The following is a 19,044-nucleotide window of genomic DNA, read 5'->3' as shown; positions in this document are numbered from 1 at the left end:
CCACCTTCTGCCAAGAATCTCTTTTGAAATTGCTGATCCTGATGACCTGCTCTGGAATTTTTACCATCCCCAAGTCCCTCCTTGGTGGCGGACAATGAAGGGTGGGGAATGGCGGCCTTACAATGTGCGGCTTGTANAGATTCCTGCATCCCTGTCATTCTCTGTAGAGCATGCGTTGTAGGGGCCTGGGCTCCGGAATCTCGGTTGTGTGAAGACTAAGTAAGAAATTGCAAAACTGCCCCCCAGCAAGTAAAGCAATCTATAAAGATAATGATGAGGGTGTGTTTCTGCTTCCAGACTTTAAAAATGGGGCAGATGGAGGTCAAAGGCCAGCTCTACCCGAGCCCCCGCGGTCCTCTCAGTCTGTAGATTCAGCGGGACGGTCTGGGAATGGAAATATCCCTAATTCCAAAGGGGTTGACACATCACCATCAGCCTTCAGCGAGCAGCACTTTTGTTTGCATGACTGTCCCTGTGTTTTCTCAGAATTCGGATTTAAAAAAATCTCAGCAATCAAATTAAAGCAATCGTACGGATGATAAAAGATCCCCAGGAAGGAACTGTGTTTCATCAACTGTCCCACAGAGCGCGCCCGGCTGGACTGTTCTGGGCGGGGCGTAGGAGCCCCAGGCCCGACCCACCGCGTCCGCTCCGGGACACGTTGGTCGACACCGCCCCCTAGTGGCCGCGGCAGCACCGGGCGCTGAGGGCGGAGAAGGCGCGTCCTTGCAGACTCGCGCTGCTAGACGGAAAATTCCTCCTGCAGAGCCTTCTCTGTCTTCAGCGGTCTCCTTCCGTGCCTTCTGCCGCATGATGCTCTTTCCATTCCTGCCTCCCCTCTGCACGTCCTCCACTTTCATCCAGTGGCTGCGGTTGGCGTGGCCGGGCCGGGGACCAATTGCCACGGAACAGGGGGTGTTCGAGATTTTTATTTATATGTACACGGGACACATCTTTATGACAAGTTCTAGTCTTTGCACATTTCGTTCTGGGGAGACTTTCTAAACCAATTAACAATACTTCTCTGTACCTGGAAAGGGGCCTGGCTCTTAAAAAAACACTGACCTGAAGGCAGTGGGGGGAGGGAGGGAAAGTGGCTCGTGGATTGAACACAGGAAATAAGCAATGGGAAGGAGGGTGGGAGGTGAGAGCCAGTGATGGGCAAATTCTGCATCTTGAATTTAATTTTTAGTTTTTATTCTTTAAATACTTATTAATGTTTATTTATTCTGAGAGAGAGCACAAAAGAGAGCATGAGGGGGGAAGGGCAGAGAGAGAGGGAGACAGATAATCCAAAGCAGGCTTCATGCGGTCAGCCAGTGCAGAGACCCGAAAGGGGGCTTGAACTCACAAACCGTGAGTTCATGGCCTGAGCCAAGATCAGGAGTTGGATGCTTAACTGACTCAGCCACCAAGATGCCCCTGCATTTTGAATTTTAGAACGGCACTACAAAGATTTGAAGGTTTTTACTTGGCGGAGGGGGGTGGCAGTGAAAGGGGGGGTTTTCATGTGATGACAATGACTTTGGCAGTTAGGGGAAAGATGGACTGCAGGAACGCTAAGTGTGAGCTGGGAGCCAATCAGGAGGCTCCCAAGTTGTGTGGGTGAGAGGTGGATGGAGGGGCGGGGGACGGTCCTGTGGACTTGGAGGGAGTTCCCAGATGCTTTGGAGGCCGACTTGCTTGACTGGATGCACAGGGAGGGTCTGGTCCTTCTGGCCAGAGCAGTTGGGAGAATTCATTATGATTAGAAACAGCCTGGCAGGGGAGGGGGGCTTAGACGGTGAGTTCTGCTGGACAAGTGGGGTCCGGGAGGCTGAATAGATGGTATGACATAAGGGGAGGAAGTCTGGGCTTTTCTGGTGACAGGTAACAGAACCTAGGGGAAATGTTCTTTTTTAATTTTTTTTTTATTTCAAAGAGAATGGGGTGGGGAAGGGCAGAGAGAGAGGGAGAGAGGGAGACAGAATCTCAAACAGGTTCTGCACTGTTAGCATTGAGCCCGATGAGGGGCTCGAACTCATGAAATGAGATCATGACCTGACCTGGGATCGAGTCAGGTGCCTGACTGAGCCACCCGGGCGCCCTCAGGAAAGGTTCTTTTGAAAGGTTCTGAAGGGGTCCAAGGGCTGGATTCAGCGGGGCCTCCGGAAGGGAGTGGGGGGCCCCAGGCAGTCTCCATTCCGTTCTCCTTGCATTTGCCTGATCTTCGTTCTTGCTTTACTCACTGCCTTTACTCAAGGCCCTGTCCCACCTCCAGCCCCTGCCCCCCCTCCCCCTTCTAGGGGTGGCTGGCTCCTGCCATCCCTTTAAGCCTGTGTTCAAATCCTGAGAAGGGAGGACTCCTGAGCTTCCGCCTGTTTAAGCTGCCCTGGCTCACAACACTCCATGGAGTTCTTTTATGGCTTTTATCCCAGTTTCATCTACCTGTCTTTTGACTTCACGTTTATTTTGCCGAAGCTGGTGATCCCCACTCGAGCGCCAGCCCCCGGAGAGCAGAAGCCCCTGCTTTCTCCACTCTGTCGTGCTTGGGCCTTAGCGCAGTTCTGACCCAGAGCAGGCGCTTCATGCTGACTTGTGGGGTTATGAAATCTGCTTCCGGGTTCCTCAGAGCACCCAGCGCCACTACACACACATCGAAAGTGCCAGTAAATACCTAGGGATTAAGTGCATGCCTGAAGGCTCCTTTGCCACAGTAGAAAGGGGTGACTGATTCTCCTTCTGCAGGAAAGTGGACTGGACGGGGACTCCAGGAAGGGGGTAGGGGCCCAAGTCAGGGCCCAAGAGCATCAGGACAGTAGACAGCAGTGACCCAGTGTTGACCAGCCCGGCGTCTGTGACACCCTTTCCCACCCCCAGGTCTTCTGGGCAGAGATGTGATGATGTGAACAGGCAGGACTCATGTGAACAGTTTGACTTGGAGCTTTGTGATGTATTTTATTTTATTTTTAAATTTTATTTCTTTCTTTATTTAGAGAGCATAAAAATGGGGGAGGGGCAGAGAGAAGGAGAGGCAGAATCTCAATCAGGCTCCGCACCATCAGTGCGGAGCCCGAAGAGGGACTTGAACTCATGAGCTGTGAGATCATGACCTGGGCCAAGACCAAGAGTCAGATACTTAACCAACTGTGCCGCCCAGGTGCCCCAGCTTTTGCAATTTAAACCTAGAAATAGGATGTCCTAACAATGGTGACCTAAAAGATCTAGAAAATGCATATGCAGGGGCTGGGTTTTTTTTTCCTTTTCTCCACCCCCTTTATTTATTTATCTTTTTAATATNATGACCTAAGCGAAAGTCGGACACTTAACCGACTAAGCCACCCAGGCACCCCTCTACCCCCTTTAATAATAGTTTGATAAAGCAATCCCTACCAACATAACACCGGCATTCTTCACAGAGCTAGAACAAACAATTCTAAAATTTGTATGGAACCAGAAAAGACCCCGAATAGCCAAAGCAATCCTGAAAAGGATTGAAATCCTGAAAAGGACGTCTGATATCAGACGTCAAGCTGTGTTACAAAGCTGTGATAATCAAGACAGTATGGTACTGGCACAAAAACAGACACTCAGATCCATGGAACAGAATAGGGAACCCAGATATAGACCCACAAATGTATGGCCAACTTATCTTTGACAAAGCAGGAAAGAATATCCAATGGAACAAAGACAGTCTCTTCAGCAAATGGTGCTGGAAAAACTGGACAGCGACATGCAGAAAAATGAACGTGGACCACTTTCTCACACTACACACAAAAATAAACTCGAATGAAAGACCTAAAAGTAAGACAGGAAGCCATCAAAATCCTAGAGAAGAGTGCAGGCAAAAGCCTCTTTGACCTTGGCTGCAGCAACTTCTTACTCAACACGTCTCCGGAGGCAAGGGAAACAAAAGCAAAAATGAACTATTGGGACCTCATCAGAATAAAAAGCTTCTGCACAGCAAAGGAAACAATCAGCAAAACTAAAAGGCAATTGATGGAATGGGAGAAGATGTTTGCAAATGACACATCTGATAAAAGGTTAGTCTCCAAAATCTGTGAAGAACTTCTCAAACTCAGCANAAAACTGGACAGCGACATGCAGAAAAATGAACGTGGACCACTTTCTCACACTACACACAAAAATAAACTCGAATGAAAGACCTAAAAGTAAGACAGGAAGCCATCAAAATCCTAGAGAAGAGTGCAGGCAAAAGCCTCTTTGACCTTGGCTGCAGCAACTTCTTACTCAACACGTCTCCGGAGGCAAGGGAAACAAAAGCAAAAATGAACTATTGGGACCTCATCAGAATAAAAAGCTTCTGCACACCAAAGGAAACAATCAGCAAAACTAAAAGGCAATTGATGGAATGGGAGAAGATGTTTGCAAATGACACATCTGATAAAAGGTTAGTCTCCAAAATCTGTGGAGAACTTCTCAAACTCAGCACCCCAAAAAATAAATAATCCAGTGAAGAAATGGACAAAAGACATGAACAGGCACGTCTCCAAAGAAGACATCCAGATGGCCAACCGACACATGAAAAAATGCTCAACATCTCTCATCATCAGGGAAATACAAATCAAAACTACAATGAGATACCACCTCACACCGGTCAGAACGGCTAACATTAACAACTCAGACAACAACAGATGTTGGCCAGGATGCAGAGAAAGCAGATCTCTTCTGCGCTGCTGGTGGGAATAGAAACTGGTGCAGCCACTCTGGAAAACAGTATGGAGGTTCCTCAAAAAATTAACAATGGAACTACCCTATGACCCAGCAATTGCACTGCTAGGTATTTATCCAAGGGATACAGGTGTGCTGTTTCAAAAGGGGCACAGGCACCCCAGTGTTTATAGCAACACTATAAACAATAGCCAAAGTATGGAAAGAGCCCAAATGTCCATCAACGGATGAATGGATAAAGAAGATGTGGTACACACACACACACACACACACACACACACACACACTGGAGTATTACTCGGCAATCAAAAAGAATGAAATCTTGTCATTTGCAACTATGTGGATGGAATTGGAGGGTATTATGCTAAGCAAAATTGGTCCATCAGAGAAAGACAAATATCATATGATTTCACTCATATGAGGACTTTAAGATATAAGACAGATGAACATAAGAGAAGGGAAGCAAAAATAATATAAAAATAGGGAGGGAGACAGAACATAAGAGACTTTTTTTTTTTTTAAGAGACTCTTAAATACAGAGAACAAACAGAGGGTTGTTAGAGGGATTGTGGGTGGGGGGATGGGCTAAATGTGTGAAGGGCATTAAGGAATCTACTCCTGAAATCATGATTGCACTCTATGCTAACTAACTTGGATGTAAACTAAAAAGAAAAAGAATAGTTGGATAAATAATTTCATATAGCAATGTGAATGAACAAAAAAATTTCACCCGCCATCTTTGGGGACTCCAAGTGAACCCCCCTGCTAACCCTGAGGAGTCAGGGTCTGTCATCCTCGAAGGCACCCCAAATACCCTGGGTCCCTAATCAAGGAATTGAACCTATTCCCCACTCCAGCTTTTTTGCCTAAGTGTCTTACAGGAAACCAATTCCTTCCACACCCGCTGCGTGCTGTATGTGATTTGAGGCACTCTGACACAGGCCCACCCAGCCCCTAACAGACCCCAACTGCTCTATCCACATGCTTGAAACATCCACCATTTATCTACGGGAGAAAGAACTCTCTGGAAAGCTCCATCTTTACTTGCAGGCATGTCCGGGTAGCATAATCACCTTAATATTTACTTTTCCACCCAAGAGTGGGATTCCAAAGACACTGGAAGAAACAGAACGGTGGATTCCATCACTAAATGGATGCAGGTTATGATCTCGCGGCTTGTTGGTTCGAGCCCTGCGTCGGGCTCTGTGCTGACTGCCAGCTCGGAGCCTGGAGCCTGTTTTGGAGTCTGTGACTCCCTCTCTCTCTGACCCTCCCCTGCTCACGCTGTCTCTCTCTCTCTCTCTCCTAGAAATAAATAAAGCATTAAAAAAAAATTTTTTTTAAAAAGACAAAAAAAAATGGATGCAGGTTGGGGAGTCGTTCTGAGGTCAGCCACCACCCCGTTGGACCCTTCCTTCCACTGTAGGGCAAGTTTGAGCAGGGCCGTGAGTGGCTCTCTGCCCCAGTAAGGGAGTGAGTCCTCCACCCAGTTTCTGCCACCCGGGGGGAGCCTGGTGCATGTGGGGATCGGGAAGTGGGACTTCTGGGCTCCTTGGAGATGTGTTTGCACAGCCAGTGACTTTCCCTTTGTCCCTTTGCACCTCTACCCTTGCTGTAGCAGCGATGCACCTTTCCACTGGAGCAGGGGAACAAAAAAGAGGCTGGGGTGCCGGACACAAAGGTGAGATGCTTGCACTTTATTGAAGGGAGCCGGGCGGGGAGGGGGCACAGCAAGGGAAGTGGCTGGGGAGCAGCAGGGGCTTTGACAGCAGGAGATCTTCAGCTTCTAAATCCTAAGCACACAGGGGGCTTGTTAAGATTTTGTCCTAAAACACACACACACAAAAAAACCCAATACAGTAGTGAGTGAACCTCAGAGGTAGACCCAGATGACAAGATGCAGGGACTTCAGTGTCAATGAAGAGGCTCAGTGACTCTGGGAAGAGCTGAACTTCTAAGAGTTTTGATTATTTCCCAGAAGCCTCTTTTTTAATGTTTGTTTATTTTGACAGAGAGCAGAGAAAGGGCAGAGAGAGAGAGGCAGAGAGAGAATCCCAAGCAGGCTCTATGCCGACATGATCTCAGGAACTGTGAGATCATGGCCCGAGCCAAACCCAAGAGCCAGATGCTTAGCCGACTGAGCCACCCAAGCGCCCCTCAGAAGCCTCTTAAAAAGGGTGAAAGGACTGAGTGTGCTTCCCCAGGGATATTTGCTCTGGGTTAGAAAAGGCTCCAAAAAATGGGCTGAGGCTGCACCCAAGGGAGTGGGGAGGGCCAGTGCCAGACTGCATGAGTGAAGGAAGCTGTGTACCATGAGCTTTAAGATGCTCTCCTTGGCCTTCTCGGGAAGCATGTCCACCAGCTTCTTTAGCTGGGTCCCCACGTCTTTCATGTCCGCGTCTGGCAAGAAAGGTTCAAGGGTGGCCTCATAACTGGAAAGTGTGCCCACGAAGAGGTTTTCCATGATGTTTAGAAAGCCCTGGCAGATCTCTGCAGAAGCTGAAGCACAGAAAAGAGAGAGCCCATGTGTCCGGGCCCTTTTCCAAGCTGGCCAGGCCCCTGGCCGGGCCAGTACCCAGATGTCAGTGGCCGGGCCTGTCAGCAAAAGAGAGCAGCCTTTTCGTTGAAGGGATGCATTGAATGTGAGATCTGGTGGGGCTCCAAGGAGCTGGCTCTCTGGCACCACGCGGGTCCTCCCCGGATTGCAGCCAGCTTTCTGCGGCTTGTCTGAACCTTCCTGGCACCCTCTGAGCTGGGGCAGGACGAGGTGCCATTTATTCTTCCTGTGAGTTCTAGGCAAGGGACCGATGAAAGAGGAGCAGCTGATTTGATTTTTTATGCAACATGGAGTCTGGGGAAAGGTTACTGAGTGCCTCTGGTTGTCCCACCAGAAACATGCCTCTTACCAATGGTGAGTGATGGTCTCCGCCACTTGCTACTGGATGGAGAGGGGGAGGGGGACGTGGCAGAGTCAGGCTCTGGCAGGAAGAAGTACTCGTACTGGCCAAGTGCAAGCCCCTGAACTTGGCCTGGAAGACGCCCTGGGCCCCATGGTGTGTACTCACCTGCTCACAAGCTCTTGATTCCCTTCCTGGCCCCACTATATTCCCTTTACCTGGAGTGCTCGCCAGTTGTGCTCCCCCTCAGGCCCCTGCCCCCCAAAACGTGGGGGAGAGTCACCATTTCCTATGCCCTGCTTGGAGCTTCTTCCCACAGAGTCTCATCCCCCTCCCCCATCCTTGAATTCTCTGCCTTGTGTGCAAATTTGGGGCTTCCCTGCCTGGAATCCAGGCACCCCCAAATGGCCGCTCCAACTCAAATTCTCTCTGGAACTTTGAGCCCTGCTTTGCAACTTACTGTGTCACCTGACATTCCTTTAGCTTTGTGTGGTTCCATTTTCTCACCTGTAAAATGGGAATCATATCCCTATTTCATAGCGTTATGGTAAAAATGAAAAGGAGGGTGCCTGGGTGCCTCAGTTGGTGAAGCGTCCAACTTCGGCTCAGGTCATGATCTCACGGTTCGTGGGTTCGACCCCCGCGTCGGGCTCTGTGCTCACAGCTCAGAGCTTGGAGCCTGCTTCGGATTCTGTGTCTCCCTCTCTCCTTACCCCTCCTGCACTCACGCTCTGTCTCTCTCTCTCTCTCTCAAAAATAAATAAATGTTTAAAAAAGTAAAAAATAAAAAGCTTTTTGTTTGCTTGCTTATTAAAAGGAGATGCAGACTGAAAAACAGGCAACTCAATTCCCAAAAGATCCGAAGGCTTCAAGAGAAGTGGGATCCACCTTCCTCCCTTCCTTCTGTCCCTCCCTTCCTGCCTCCCTCTCTCCCTCCCCTTCTTTTCCTCTCTCCCTCTCTCTCATTCCTTTCCTCCTTGTGACAGCTGCAACCATTCAGAGACTCCTAATCCTTCTGGCAGAGGACAAAAATGTTTAGAAAACTCCACTCTGGGTTGGCAGTTTCCCAAAGGGAAGATCCCTTTCTAGAATATTCCTCCCTGCCCAGAATGGGAGACCTTGCTTTTGCTCAGGTTTCTTTTGGAGACATGAGGTTCTACAGCTCCTTCTGAGTCTTTGGCTCCCAGAGTAGCGTGGAGACCCCAAACCTGAAGGCTTCACTGAACAAAGGTCTCTTGGCATCTTGGGAGTTTCTCCAAGACTGGGCTCTGGGAAGCTCATTATTCCTATTCTGTTGGTCATTAAACACACTGGCTCCCATACTGGCTCTTCTCCATCCCTGCCTCTAGTCTGTTCTGACTCTGGAATCCTGAGGTTGTTGGATATGGAAGATGGGATCCTTTCCTGGTTTCCCCATGGGCTCAGTGCGCCCCAATCCCCTCCACCCCCAATTCCCAACATGGGCTTATTCACAGACCAAGCCTCCCGGCTGGGAGTCAGCCTTCCATCAAAATAGGTGCCCCCTCTCCTGCGCAGTAGCACCGGGTGGTGGGGAGGGTTCCTGAGCCTGGCTCTGGGTGCTCACCAAGACCACAGCAGAGAATGAGGGCGACCAGGGCGAATGTGATGGCGACCTTCATGGTGGTCAGAAGGCTGGTGAATGAGGCGCTGGCCTGTCTCTGGGTCCGGTGGTCTCGTGTGAGGCGTGCTCATGCTCATCTGGGGTGCCTTCTTAAATACTCCAGGCTGTACCTGGAGGGAGGGGGGAGGGCAGGGCCTGGGCTCCACTGATGGGACCACACTATTTACTTGACCATAAGCTCGGTGGGAAAAGTAAATGTTCTTTTTTCTCAAGCCAGTTTCTTTCCCCTTTGAAACTGAGCTCACATAATGGGGCACTCGGGCAGGGGAAACCCAGAGTTTCAAGTGGAGGCCACAAGGAGACCCAGATCAGAGGGCATGGAGCCCTGGCCACCTGTGCCACTCTCTTTGAACTTGAGCACTGGAGCAGTCTAGATCAAGAGAGGCAATGATAGACTCCTCCTGGACCCATTGCCCCAGGAGAAACTGAGGCCTTAGGTCCATCGTCCAAGGTGCGACAGGACTGGGGCTCAGGACTCTGGATACTCCACTGGGCTCCTCCCACTGCTTCCCGAAGGAAGGTGGGTGGGGCTGGTCACATGGACAAGAGCATCTCCATGGTCAGACTTGGGGGAGACCCTGGACTGATGCATACTTTTGTTTTGGTTTGGTTTTTGGTTTTTGGTGTTTTTTTTGGACTTAAGCATGTTGGCAGATGATTGCCTTCTCCAGAAAGCCCACAAGAAATCCAAGCCTCAAATCAGCCTGGAAAATGTACTGCTCGGGGGCTGGCTCTGTTCTCACCCAAAACTGCTCTCAAGTCCTGCCCTCCTGGTGGCCAAATCCATGGGTACTCAGTCTTTATCTCCCTCGACCTCTTAATGGCCCTGACCCTGTTGACCTTTTCCTTCTTGCACTGTTCTCTCTCCTGTGGTCCCATGGCCCTGTTCTTTCCTGTTTTCTTCCCAACCGTCCTTGTTCTTGAGATGGTTATTTACCAATTGCACTTGCATATTGGCAGCTCCAGACTTTGGCCGCAGCCCCTTCTTGCCTCCCTCCGCCTCATCTGTGGCCGCTCCCTTCCCTCTCCAGCACGCCTGCTTTAGGACACAGCCTTGGCCTGGTCAAAGCCAACTCCTAAACCGCTTCCCCATCCTAACTGACCTCATGGGGAAGGCCGGCAGAATGATCTCTCTAAAACCAGCTGATCGTGTCCTTCTCGGTCTTGAAACCCTTTGAAAGCATCCTTTTGCGGACAGGGTAAAATTCAAGTGTGATCTACACAGCATTTGCTGACCACTTAGCCTCATTCCTCCTTCCCTACATAGTGACTTTACCCTATTTTAGTATTTGTGGATTTGGGGACATTCGATATTTTCCTTCATGCCTTTCTACCTTTGCACATAGGGTGCCTCGTGCCTGGAATACATACCTCCTGTCTTGTCTACCTCTTCTAATCCTGTTTGTACTTCAACATTCAATTCAATGCCCATTCATTTATTCATTCCGAGCACCTCCTATGTGCCAAGCATTGTTCTAGGCGGTGGGGGATGGGGTGGGCATGGAGAACCACTGTCTGGAGCCCCTCAAGAAGAACACCCTGGATGTGGGGGGTGAGGTCAGCAGAGAGCTGCTAGATGCCGGTAACTTTGGGGTCTGCCTCAAGTGCAAAAAGCTGCCCCCCTGAAGGTCACACCCTTCCTGGTACTGCTCACCTCTGGCCACCAAGAAAGGAGGGCACTTCTGCACTGTGTGGGGCACCCCCCCTTGGGCATCGCTGACCCCAGAGCTTCTCACCCGGCTGCTAAGGCTTTGCCCGGCCTGCATTGCAGACTGGCTTTCTCTCTGCCCATGTCTGCTGCTGCCCCTTCCCTGCACACTTACTGTCCCTAATGATAGTCTTGCCCTCCACTCGGTCTCGGCATCAGCTTCCGGCAGCCTGGGAGGCAGTGATGGATGAAAGAGGCCCGGGCCCCTGCAGCTGCAGAGCTGCGTGCTGATGGTAAAGACAGGCACACGGGCAAGATTTACAGGCCTTCCTACCAAGGTCTTTATGCTCATAGTCTGGGAAAGTTCTGGAAGGGGCTTCTTTTTTTAATATTTTAAATTTTTATTATTTTTTAAAATGTTCATTTATTTGGTGGGGAGAGGGGCAGAGAAAGAGGGAGAGAAGGAGAGAGAGAGAGAATCCTCTTCCTCTCTGGGTGGCTCAGCTGGTTAAGCATCAGACTTTGGCTCAGGTCATGATGTTGAAGTTCGTGAGTTCGAGTCCCACAGTGGGCTCTGTGCTGACAGCTCAGAGCCTGGAGCCTGCTTCAGATTCTGTGTCTCCCTCTCTGCCCTTTCCCTACCTGCACTCTCTGGGTCTCTGTCTCTCTTTCTCAAAAAATTAATAAACATTAAAAAAATAGTTCATTGGGAAAAGAATCTTTTTTTTTTTTTTTTTAATGTTTTATTTATTTCTAGGAGAGAGAGAGACAGCATGAGCAGGGGAGGGTCAGAGAGAGAGGGAGTCACAGACTCTGAAACAGGCTCCAGGCTCTGAGCTGGCAGTCAGCACAGAGCCCGACGCGGGGCTCGAGCCCACGAACCGCGAGATCATGACCTAAGCGAAAGTCGGACGCTTAACCGACTAAGCCACCCAGGCGTCCCCATTGGGTCAAGAATCTTAAAAGTGAAAGACTTTAGTCTGTGCTTTTCTCCATGGATTGTTGTAGGGACTGTCCTCGTTCCCACCATCTCTCTCTGGATGCTCCTTTTTCTGGGTCCTCTGTTACTCCCTATTCCTTCCTCCTTCCCTTCCCTTCCCTCCTCTGTACTCTCTCCCTGGGCACCTCATCTGTGCTCCCAGCTTCAGTTACCTCCTATATTAAGATGACTCCCTAATTTATATCTCCCCCTTGGCATTCTTGGAGTTTCAGCCTTGACCATCCAATGTCTGCTGGACATTCTCATCTTAATTTTTCAAAGACCTTCAAATTCCCTCTGTACACAGTTTAACTCCTGATCTTTGCTGCTAAACCTGGTAAACCTTTCCCCAGGATTCCATATCTCAGCAAATGACCTCACCACCCAGTTGGTCACGTAACCTGGAGACACATCTTTGATGCCTCACCCTTCCTGGGGCCATCTTGACACAGCCCTGTGTCCATGGGCTTGGACAAAACTCCGATGGTGTCCCCCTTGCTGTTCTTTTTTTTTTTTTTTTTTTTTTTTTTTTTTTTTTTTTTTAATGTTTTTATTTATTTCTAGGAGAGCGGGAGAGAGAGACAGCGTGAGCAGGGGAGGGTCAGAGAGAGAGGGAGTCACAGACTGAAACAGGCTCCAGGCTCTGAGCTGGCAGTCGCCACAGAGCCCGACGCAGGGCTCGAACCCATGAACCGCGAGATCATGACCTAAGCGAAAGCCGGACGCTTAACCGACTAAGCCACCCAGGCGCCCCTCCCCCTCACTGTTCTTGGAGGGCCCTTTCAGATCTGTTGGTCTACCACCCAGGTCCTTCTCATCCTTGTCCAAATCCCTCTGGGGCCATCAGATGGGGACATCACAGCGGGGTCCTGAAGCTTTATTTAGTTTGATTATTTCCCTCTGCTTTGGGCAAATCACAGATTCATGATAGGTTTATTTGAGGGGCCACTTATCTAAGGAATAAGAAACCCACTGAAAGCTGAAAATAAAACGCTGTTCATTATTAAAACAAAACAATACACCTCTGCTCCCTCATGATACTAAATATCACCTGCCTTCTGGGTCTGACTCCATGATCCAGTGATCTGGTCTCTTTCAGGCTCAGTTTCAAGTGTCTGAGTCACATGCCCCTTGGGAACTCACAAAGTGTGGCTGATGGTTCTGATACAGGCAAGATAGGTGACCTGGACTCCCCCATCCTGGAGACCCTAAAGCCCGCCCAGTGCCAACCCTAGAGGGTCCTTCTCTGAGCCCACAGCAGATGTGGCCAGGCTGCTGTAATAGCAGCAGGGACCCGTAAGTCTCCCAGCGCATCACCCACAGCCTTGGACTCTGCTGTCTACATCTTACCTTCATGGTTCAGGGTCCTGGCTCCTGGGTCTTTGAGGAGCTTAGCATCTAATATCTTTCCCACCATTAGGAAGGCCTCATGCGGTCCCTGCTCAGCCTCATGGACAGTCAGCCCTCACTGGTCCCAGGGCAATGGTTTCCCAGGTCCAGCTGGGTGGGCATTGGCCTCCCAGGTATGAGGCTGGGGAGTTTGTCTCAGTTCTGAGTGGGACCTCGATGGCCACACAAGCGTCCCAAGAAAGGGTCTTCTATCTTGGTCCTTGGGAGAGCCCTGCTTGGCAGTGAGGGGCATTCCTCTCCCCTGCCCAGGAACCTATAGACCAACCACTTCTTTGATTTTGCTGTGTGCGACAGGCCAAAAGTGTTAGTGAAGGCTCAGTTTCTTAGACTCTAACACCTGCTCCTCAAATCCTTAAGCATCACACACTGAGCTCCAGGCCAAAGCCTTTGCAAACAAGCTTGCCTTTGCACACGGCGACAGCTGGGAGCCACTATTTATGGCTACATTGGGCAGTGGCCAGGTCACTGTGCCTAAGAGAAACTGAGGGAAGACAAGCCACTCGGTTATTAGCACTGTAGGCATGGCAGTGAATGTGTATGCTTCCTGCCCCCCGGCCCCCCTCCCCCACCGGAACTGTGGCCTGTGTTGGCTGTGCCTGGGTCTGTGTGAGTCCTGAGCCCAGGTTGCTGGAGATGCAGGGGCAGGGCCAGGACCCAACCTTCCCCGACTCCAGCTTAGGGGCTATGCCTGGCTCTGGCCCAGGAGAAGTGCAGGAGAGACCCTCAGCCAGAGCCTGGGGTCCTGGGGGATCCAGAAGTCCAGCCTGGGGACTTGGACCATGAGGTCCTGGGTCTGCTGGTCCTCCCCACGTGCACGCAGGGTGTGTGTGTACATGTGACGCAGTTTGGTGAGTCTGTTCAGCCCCCCCCGGGGGGGCTCTGCAGGCCCCCCTTCCGGGTTTGGTAACAACAGTGGGTGGAAGGGCCTGGGCCAGTAGCAGCCTGCATTCTGTACTGCCAAAGATACTGACTGGGACCAGACGTCCGTCCCCCGGGCTCAAGGCTTTCCGCATCCTCAGGAAGCTGGGGTGAAGCCTGTGCTGGCATCCAGATCGCTGCAAGTCCCAGCATGGCCCAGAAAACAGGTTGGAGGCTGTGGACGGGCCTTTCTGATTCCATCCATCTGGCTGGGGCGCTAGAGGGGGACTGGTCAGTCCACAGGTTCATTGGGCAAGTGACAGAGTTCAGCTTCCTTCTACTCGGGCTTCTGGCCCTGTGCTTGTCCTCCAGATAGCCCCTGGGCAGAGCAGATTTTCCCTTGTGAGTTTGTTTATTCTCTTCTGTCTTGGAATCTCCTAGGGCTGGCCGCTGCATTGACCCAGGGGGGCCCGGCAACTTCTGGACATTCCAGCCATTTTGGCCGCAGGCCCTGATGCCTAATGCCTTGTGCATTTCTACAGTGTCCCTCCCCCGCCCGTCTCCAAATTATCATGTATCTGTTGACCCCAAAATATTTTTAAAATTCCTCAAAATTGTAATTAATGAATATTTATCTAGGTAACATCATGTCAACTTGCTTACTGCAACTCAGCTCAACTAAAGCATAGCGTCGTGCAGGAAGAGTAAAGTTTAAATTGTATGAACAAAAGGCATAATGTATTCTCAGGATCTGAATTACTAAATTTGTACAGCCCCTTTCAAGAGTTTATAGCCAAGGGGCTCCTGGGTGGCTCAGTCGGCTAAGCGTCTGACTTCGGCTCAGGTCATGATCTCACAGTTCGTGGGTTCAAGCCCCGTGTCAGGCTCTGTGCTGACATCTAGTTCAGAGCCTGGAGTCTGTGTCAGATTCTGTGTCTCCCTCTCTCTCTGACCCTCCCCTGTTCATGCTGTCTCTCTCTCTCAGAAATAAATAAAAAACATTAAAAAAAAGTTTATAGCTGAAATCATACATAGTGTGAGAAGTGTGTATATTTGAACGTGTTTGACATGATGTGGGGTTGGAGCATCATCTAGGAGGGGCTCATGTCCCGCTTTCCCAATACCTGCAGCTGTGGTCAGAGCAGAGCACAGCCACCATCAGAACAGGAAGGGAGGGATCAGGGGGAAGAATTGCCCCAGTTTGTCTCTTGTCCCATCCCCTGATCTATAACTAGAATCTTCCATTGGCCTAACCAACTGATATTTAGCCAGCAAGGACACCCCACTTCTGTGGTACTTAAAGGTCTGCCACCTGGGGGCATGGAGCAGATCAGAAAAGGTAGAGAGTGGATAGGTGGGGTGAGTGTCAAATATAGAATAACCTGCACATCATGGTATCATTCTATACATTCAGCTCTGGATCTTGCTTTTCTTCACTTAATATTATCTGTTGGATTGGGGCACCTGGGTGGGCTCAGTCCGTTAGGCATCCGACTCTTGGTTTTGGCTCAGGCCATGATCTCATGGTTCATGAGTTCAAGCCTCCCGTAGGGCTCTGCACTGGCAGTGTGGAGCCCGCTTGGGATTCTGTCTCTCTCTCCCTCTCTCTCTGCCCCTCCCCTGCACCCGCTCTCTCTCACAATAAATAAATAAACACTTGAAAACAAAAATATATCTTGGATATCTTTCAAAACTTTGGCACTTACAGATACACTTAATTTTTTTTCAAATTACAGAATATTCCTTGGTAGGATATGATATAATTTGAGTTACCAGTACTCAAATGGACTCAAAAGGATGTCTGTATTTTTCCCATTTTTTCTGCCATTATAAGCCACAAGTATGTCTCCTTCTGCCCTGGGGGCTTCCCTGTAGACGCCCGGATTCAGATTTGCTGCCACTCTCCAGTGGCGCTGACTCCCCAGGCTGAAGTCTGTCTGTTCCAGCTGCAGAGGGGTAGTTGGTGACTGTCGGGACCAGGGCGGGTGAGAGCAAGAGGGTATGTGTGGGTGGGCAACTGCTCTGATTCCCCACGGAGATCTCAGTCATTTTCCCGGGGCAAGTTGTCCCTCAGCCCCAGACCAGGGCAGGAGCCAGCAGGGACATTGCCCAGGCTGCCAAGAGCATCTTGTGGGCGCAAATCGCCCACCCCCGCTGGGAGTTGTACCCAGGCACAAAGGGACCTGGCATTAGTGGTTTCTGGAGACTAACGTGAGAGTTTCAGGGAGGAGTGAGGGTGAGTCAGGCCATGACCCGCTAAGCATCAGCGTGCCTTCTTTGGGGCGCTGGGGACACCAGGCAAGCAGATGCACTGAAACTTGGGGGGTGGGAAGGTGCAGCAGGGCTGAGAGCTGGGACTGTTTCCCATGGAGCCTGGGTGAACCAGTGGGTTCTTTGCTCTGGGACAAGCTCCCTTGAGGGGTGGGGGCCATCAAGTTGATGGAAGTCCCTGTTCTGCGGGGTGATAACCGGTTCCCCTTCACTTTACAGCCGACTCTGGGGATTTGGGGGCTTAACATGACACGTAACACGATTCACTTCTTGACCTTTCCCAGAAATCTTGCTCCCTTTCTTGCTTAATTCTGCAGGTTCTTTGTTCTGTGCTGAGTCACCCAAATCCTGCCTTTTGTGTCTGTTCTCTCTCACCTTCCCTGCCCTGTGACTGTTCCCACCCACAGAGTTGGCATGTCACCGCTCAGGCCCCTCTGGGTGGGTCATGTGGCCCTGCTCCCCGCCGTCATGAGGGACATGAGCCGACGTGATCAGCAGACGTGGTTGGCCGGCCGCGTGGCTCTGCAGGGCTGCAGCTGTTCTACGTGTGCAGGGACAGGGGAGGAAAGCCACCTCCAGTTCCTGCTTGGCTCCTAGTCTGAGGCAAGTGACGTCCCACCCAGAGGAGCCTGGTGAGTCCCTGGCTGTCTGTCCCCCAGACAATGGCCTGTGCTGTCCCCTCTGGGCACCACATCACTTTTGGTCCAGCGGGGTTATAAATATTCCCGGACACAGGTGTTTGTGAGATGCAGTACAGCTTCCCCTTGGGGCATCTGGGTGGCTCAGTCAGTTGAGCGTCCAATTTAATTTTGGCTCAGGTCATGATCCCAGGGTCGTGGGATTGAGCCCCTCATTGGGCTCCGTGTTGAGTGTGGAGCTTGCTTGGGATTCTCGCTCGCTCTCTCAAAAAAAAAAAAAAAAAAAGGACTTTCCTTTATCAACATCTTTTTCTATTTTTATAACTAAAATAGTTATTTTTATTAGTTTGCTTTACATTTTATGTAATATATTATGTAATGTATATTTATCTCACATACATATATAAACATGCTATATATTACATATATAATATTTATATTATAATTAAAATAGGATGTAATTTCAGTCTCAAGCTTTCATTCTGCTAAGGGGATGGAAACGTAGTCCCAGTCATTTGGGGGCTCCCTGTCCCCACAGTTGTGCCTAACTTCCAGGGGCTTGTGCAGGACCAAGACATTGGTGGGCTCTGTGTCAGTGAGGGCATCTGGTGCTTAATGTCACTGTCACCAGCCGGTCCTTTGTCATTGGCCATCAGCCCACTCAGGCTGCTCCCGAGCCGGCCCTTGACACCATCCGCAGGCCCCCGGTTCACTGGTTTCTCTGCCATCTCAGCACCATTCATGGATGCACAGGAATCTGCTGTCCCATGCTGTCCCTGGGCTGGGAAGTTCCGCTGTGACGCCACCCAAGGCCTGTCCACGTAGACGCATTGCACATTTGTTCTCTGGGGGTTCTGCTCTCTGCTCTCGGATTTGTCAAAGCCATCCGGAGACCTTGCCACCTTGCTCAGGTTGGTCTCTCTGGCAGCTTAGCCAGCAGATTTGACATCCAGAGACGATCATTTCTTAACACCTCTCTACTCTAGCCAACAAAAATTATTCTCAGCAACAGCCGTGAAATAAAATGAATAAGAATAAAGGCCAGAGAAGAAATTCAGAGAGTGACCATTTATTTATCTATCAAGATCATTTTTCTTTTCTTTTTAGGGAGAGAGAGAGAGAGACCATGAGCAGGGGAGGGTCAGAGAGAGAGGGAGACACAGAATCTGAAGCAGGCTCCAGGCTCTGAGCTGTCAGCACAGAGCCTGAGGTGGGGCTCAAACCCACGAACTGTGAGATCATGACCTGAGACAAAGTCGGACACTTAACCGACTGAACCACCCAGGCGCCCCATTATAGTCTGATATATTAATAGTTTAAGTAAATACTTATCCAATTAAAAGTCACCAAGAAGTGGGTTAAAAAAATATTTATTTTAAGAGGGGGGGTGCAGACACAGGGAGAGAGAGAATCCCAAGCAGGCTCCATGCTCTCAGTGCAGAGCCCGACTCGGGGTTTGATCCCATGAACTGTGAGATCATGATCTGAGCCGATACGAAGAACCGGACGCTTAACTGACTGAGCCACCCGGCGCCCCAAGAAGTGAGTTTTTATAAAGCTGAAATATACATCAAAAAAGTACAAAAAAAAAAATACAAAAGGATGTCAGTTCACTAATGAAAGATACTATGATTCCTTGTGATGAGGTTTTGGAGTGGTGGTGGGGGTCCAGAGCTGTAGGCCAAGATAGAATTCTAGAGGCATCTTTGGTGCAAAAAGGTGATTTTCTTAAAGCACAGGGACAGGACTGTGGGCAGAAAGAGCTGCACTGGGGCTGTGAGGAGTGCCTGATCACTACCTGGATGCTGGGGGAGGTCAAGTCAAGGGCAAGTCTCCAAAAGGACAATCATATGCTAAAGAAGACTCAAGAGATACTAGAGCCTTGCTATTGTTGAGCTAAAGTTATTTTTCCCTCCAGCAAAGCATTAACAAGAAGACAGTAGGGAGTTCCTGGAGGAATGTTTTACTCTGCCGGCCTCAAGTACCTGTCAGTGGGCTGCAGCTTACAAAGAAATTTAATTTTATCTACA

At 50.1% G+C, this 19,044-nt stretch overlaps 1 protein-coding gene across 1 annotated transcript; it reads right to left on the bottom strand.

Annotated features, from left to right (window-relative positions):
* Positions 1 to 6,384: 6,384 nt before the first annotated feature.
* SCGB1A1 (secretoglobin family 1A member 1) lies at positions 6,385 to 9,208 on the bottom strand. Its single transcript, XM_077759599.1, has 3 exons — positions 9,154 to 9,208; positions 6,983 to 7,170; positions 6,385 to 6,497 (listed from the first exon to the last, which is right to left on the bottom strand). Exons 1-3 carry the CDS (start codon positions 9,206 to 9,208, stop codon positions 6,465 to 6,467), a joined length of 276 nt encoding a protein of 91 aa, XP_077615725.1. The 3' UTR covers positions 6,385 to 6,464.
* Between the last annotated feature and the right edge of the window lie 9,836 nt (positions 9,209 to 19,044).

Source organism: Crocuta crocuta, unplaced genomic scaffold (genome assembly GCF_008692635.1).
Source record: "Crocuta crocuta isolate KB4526 unplaced genomic scaffold, BGI_CrCroc_1.0 scaffold53, whole genome shotgun sequence".
NCBI lineage: Eukaryota > Metazoa > Chordata > Mammalia > Carnivora > Hyaenidae > Crocuta > Crocuta crocuta.
This window is presented reverse-complemented; position numbering and strand designations above follow the sequence as displayed.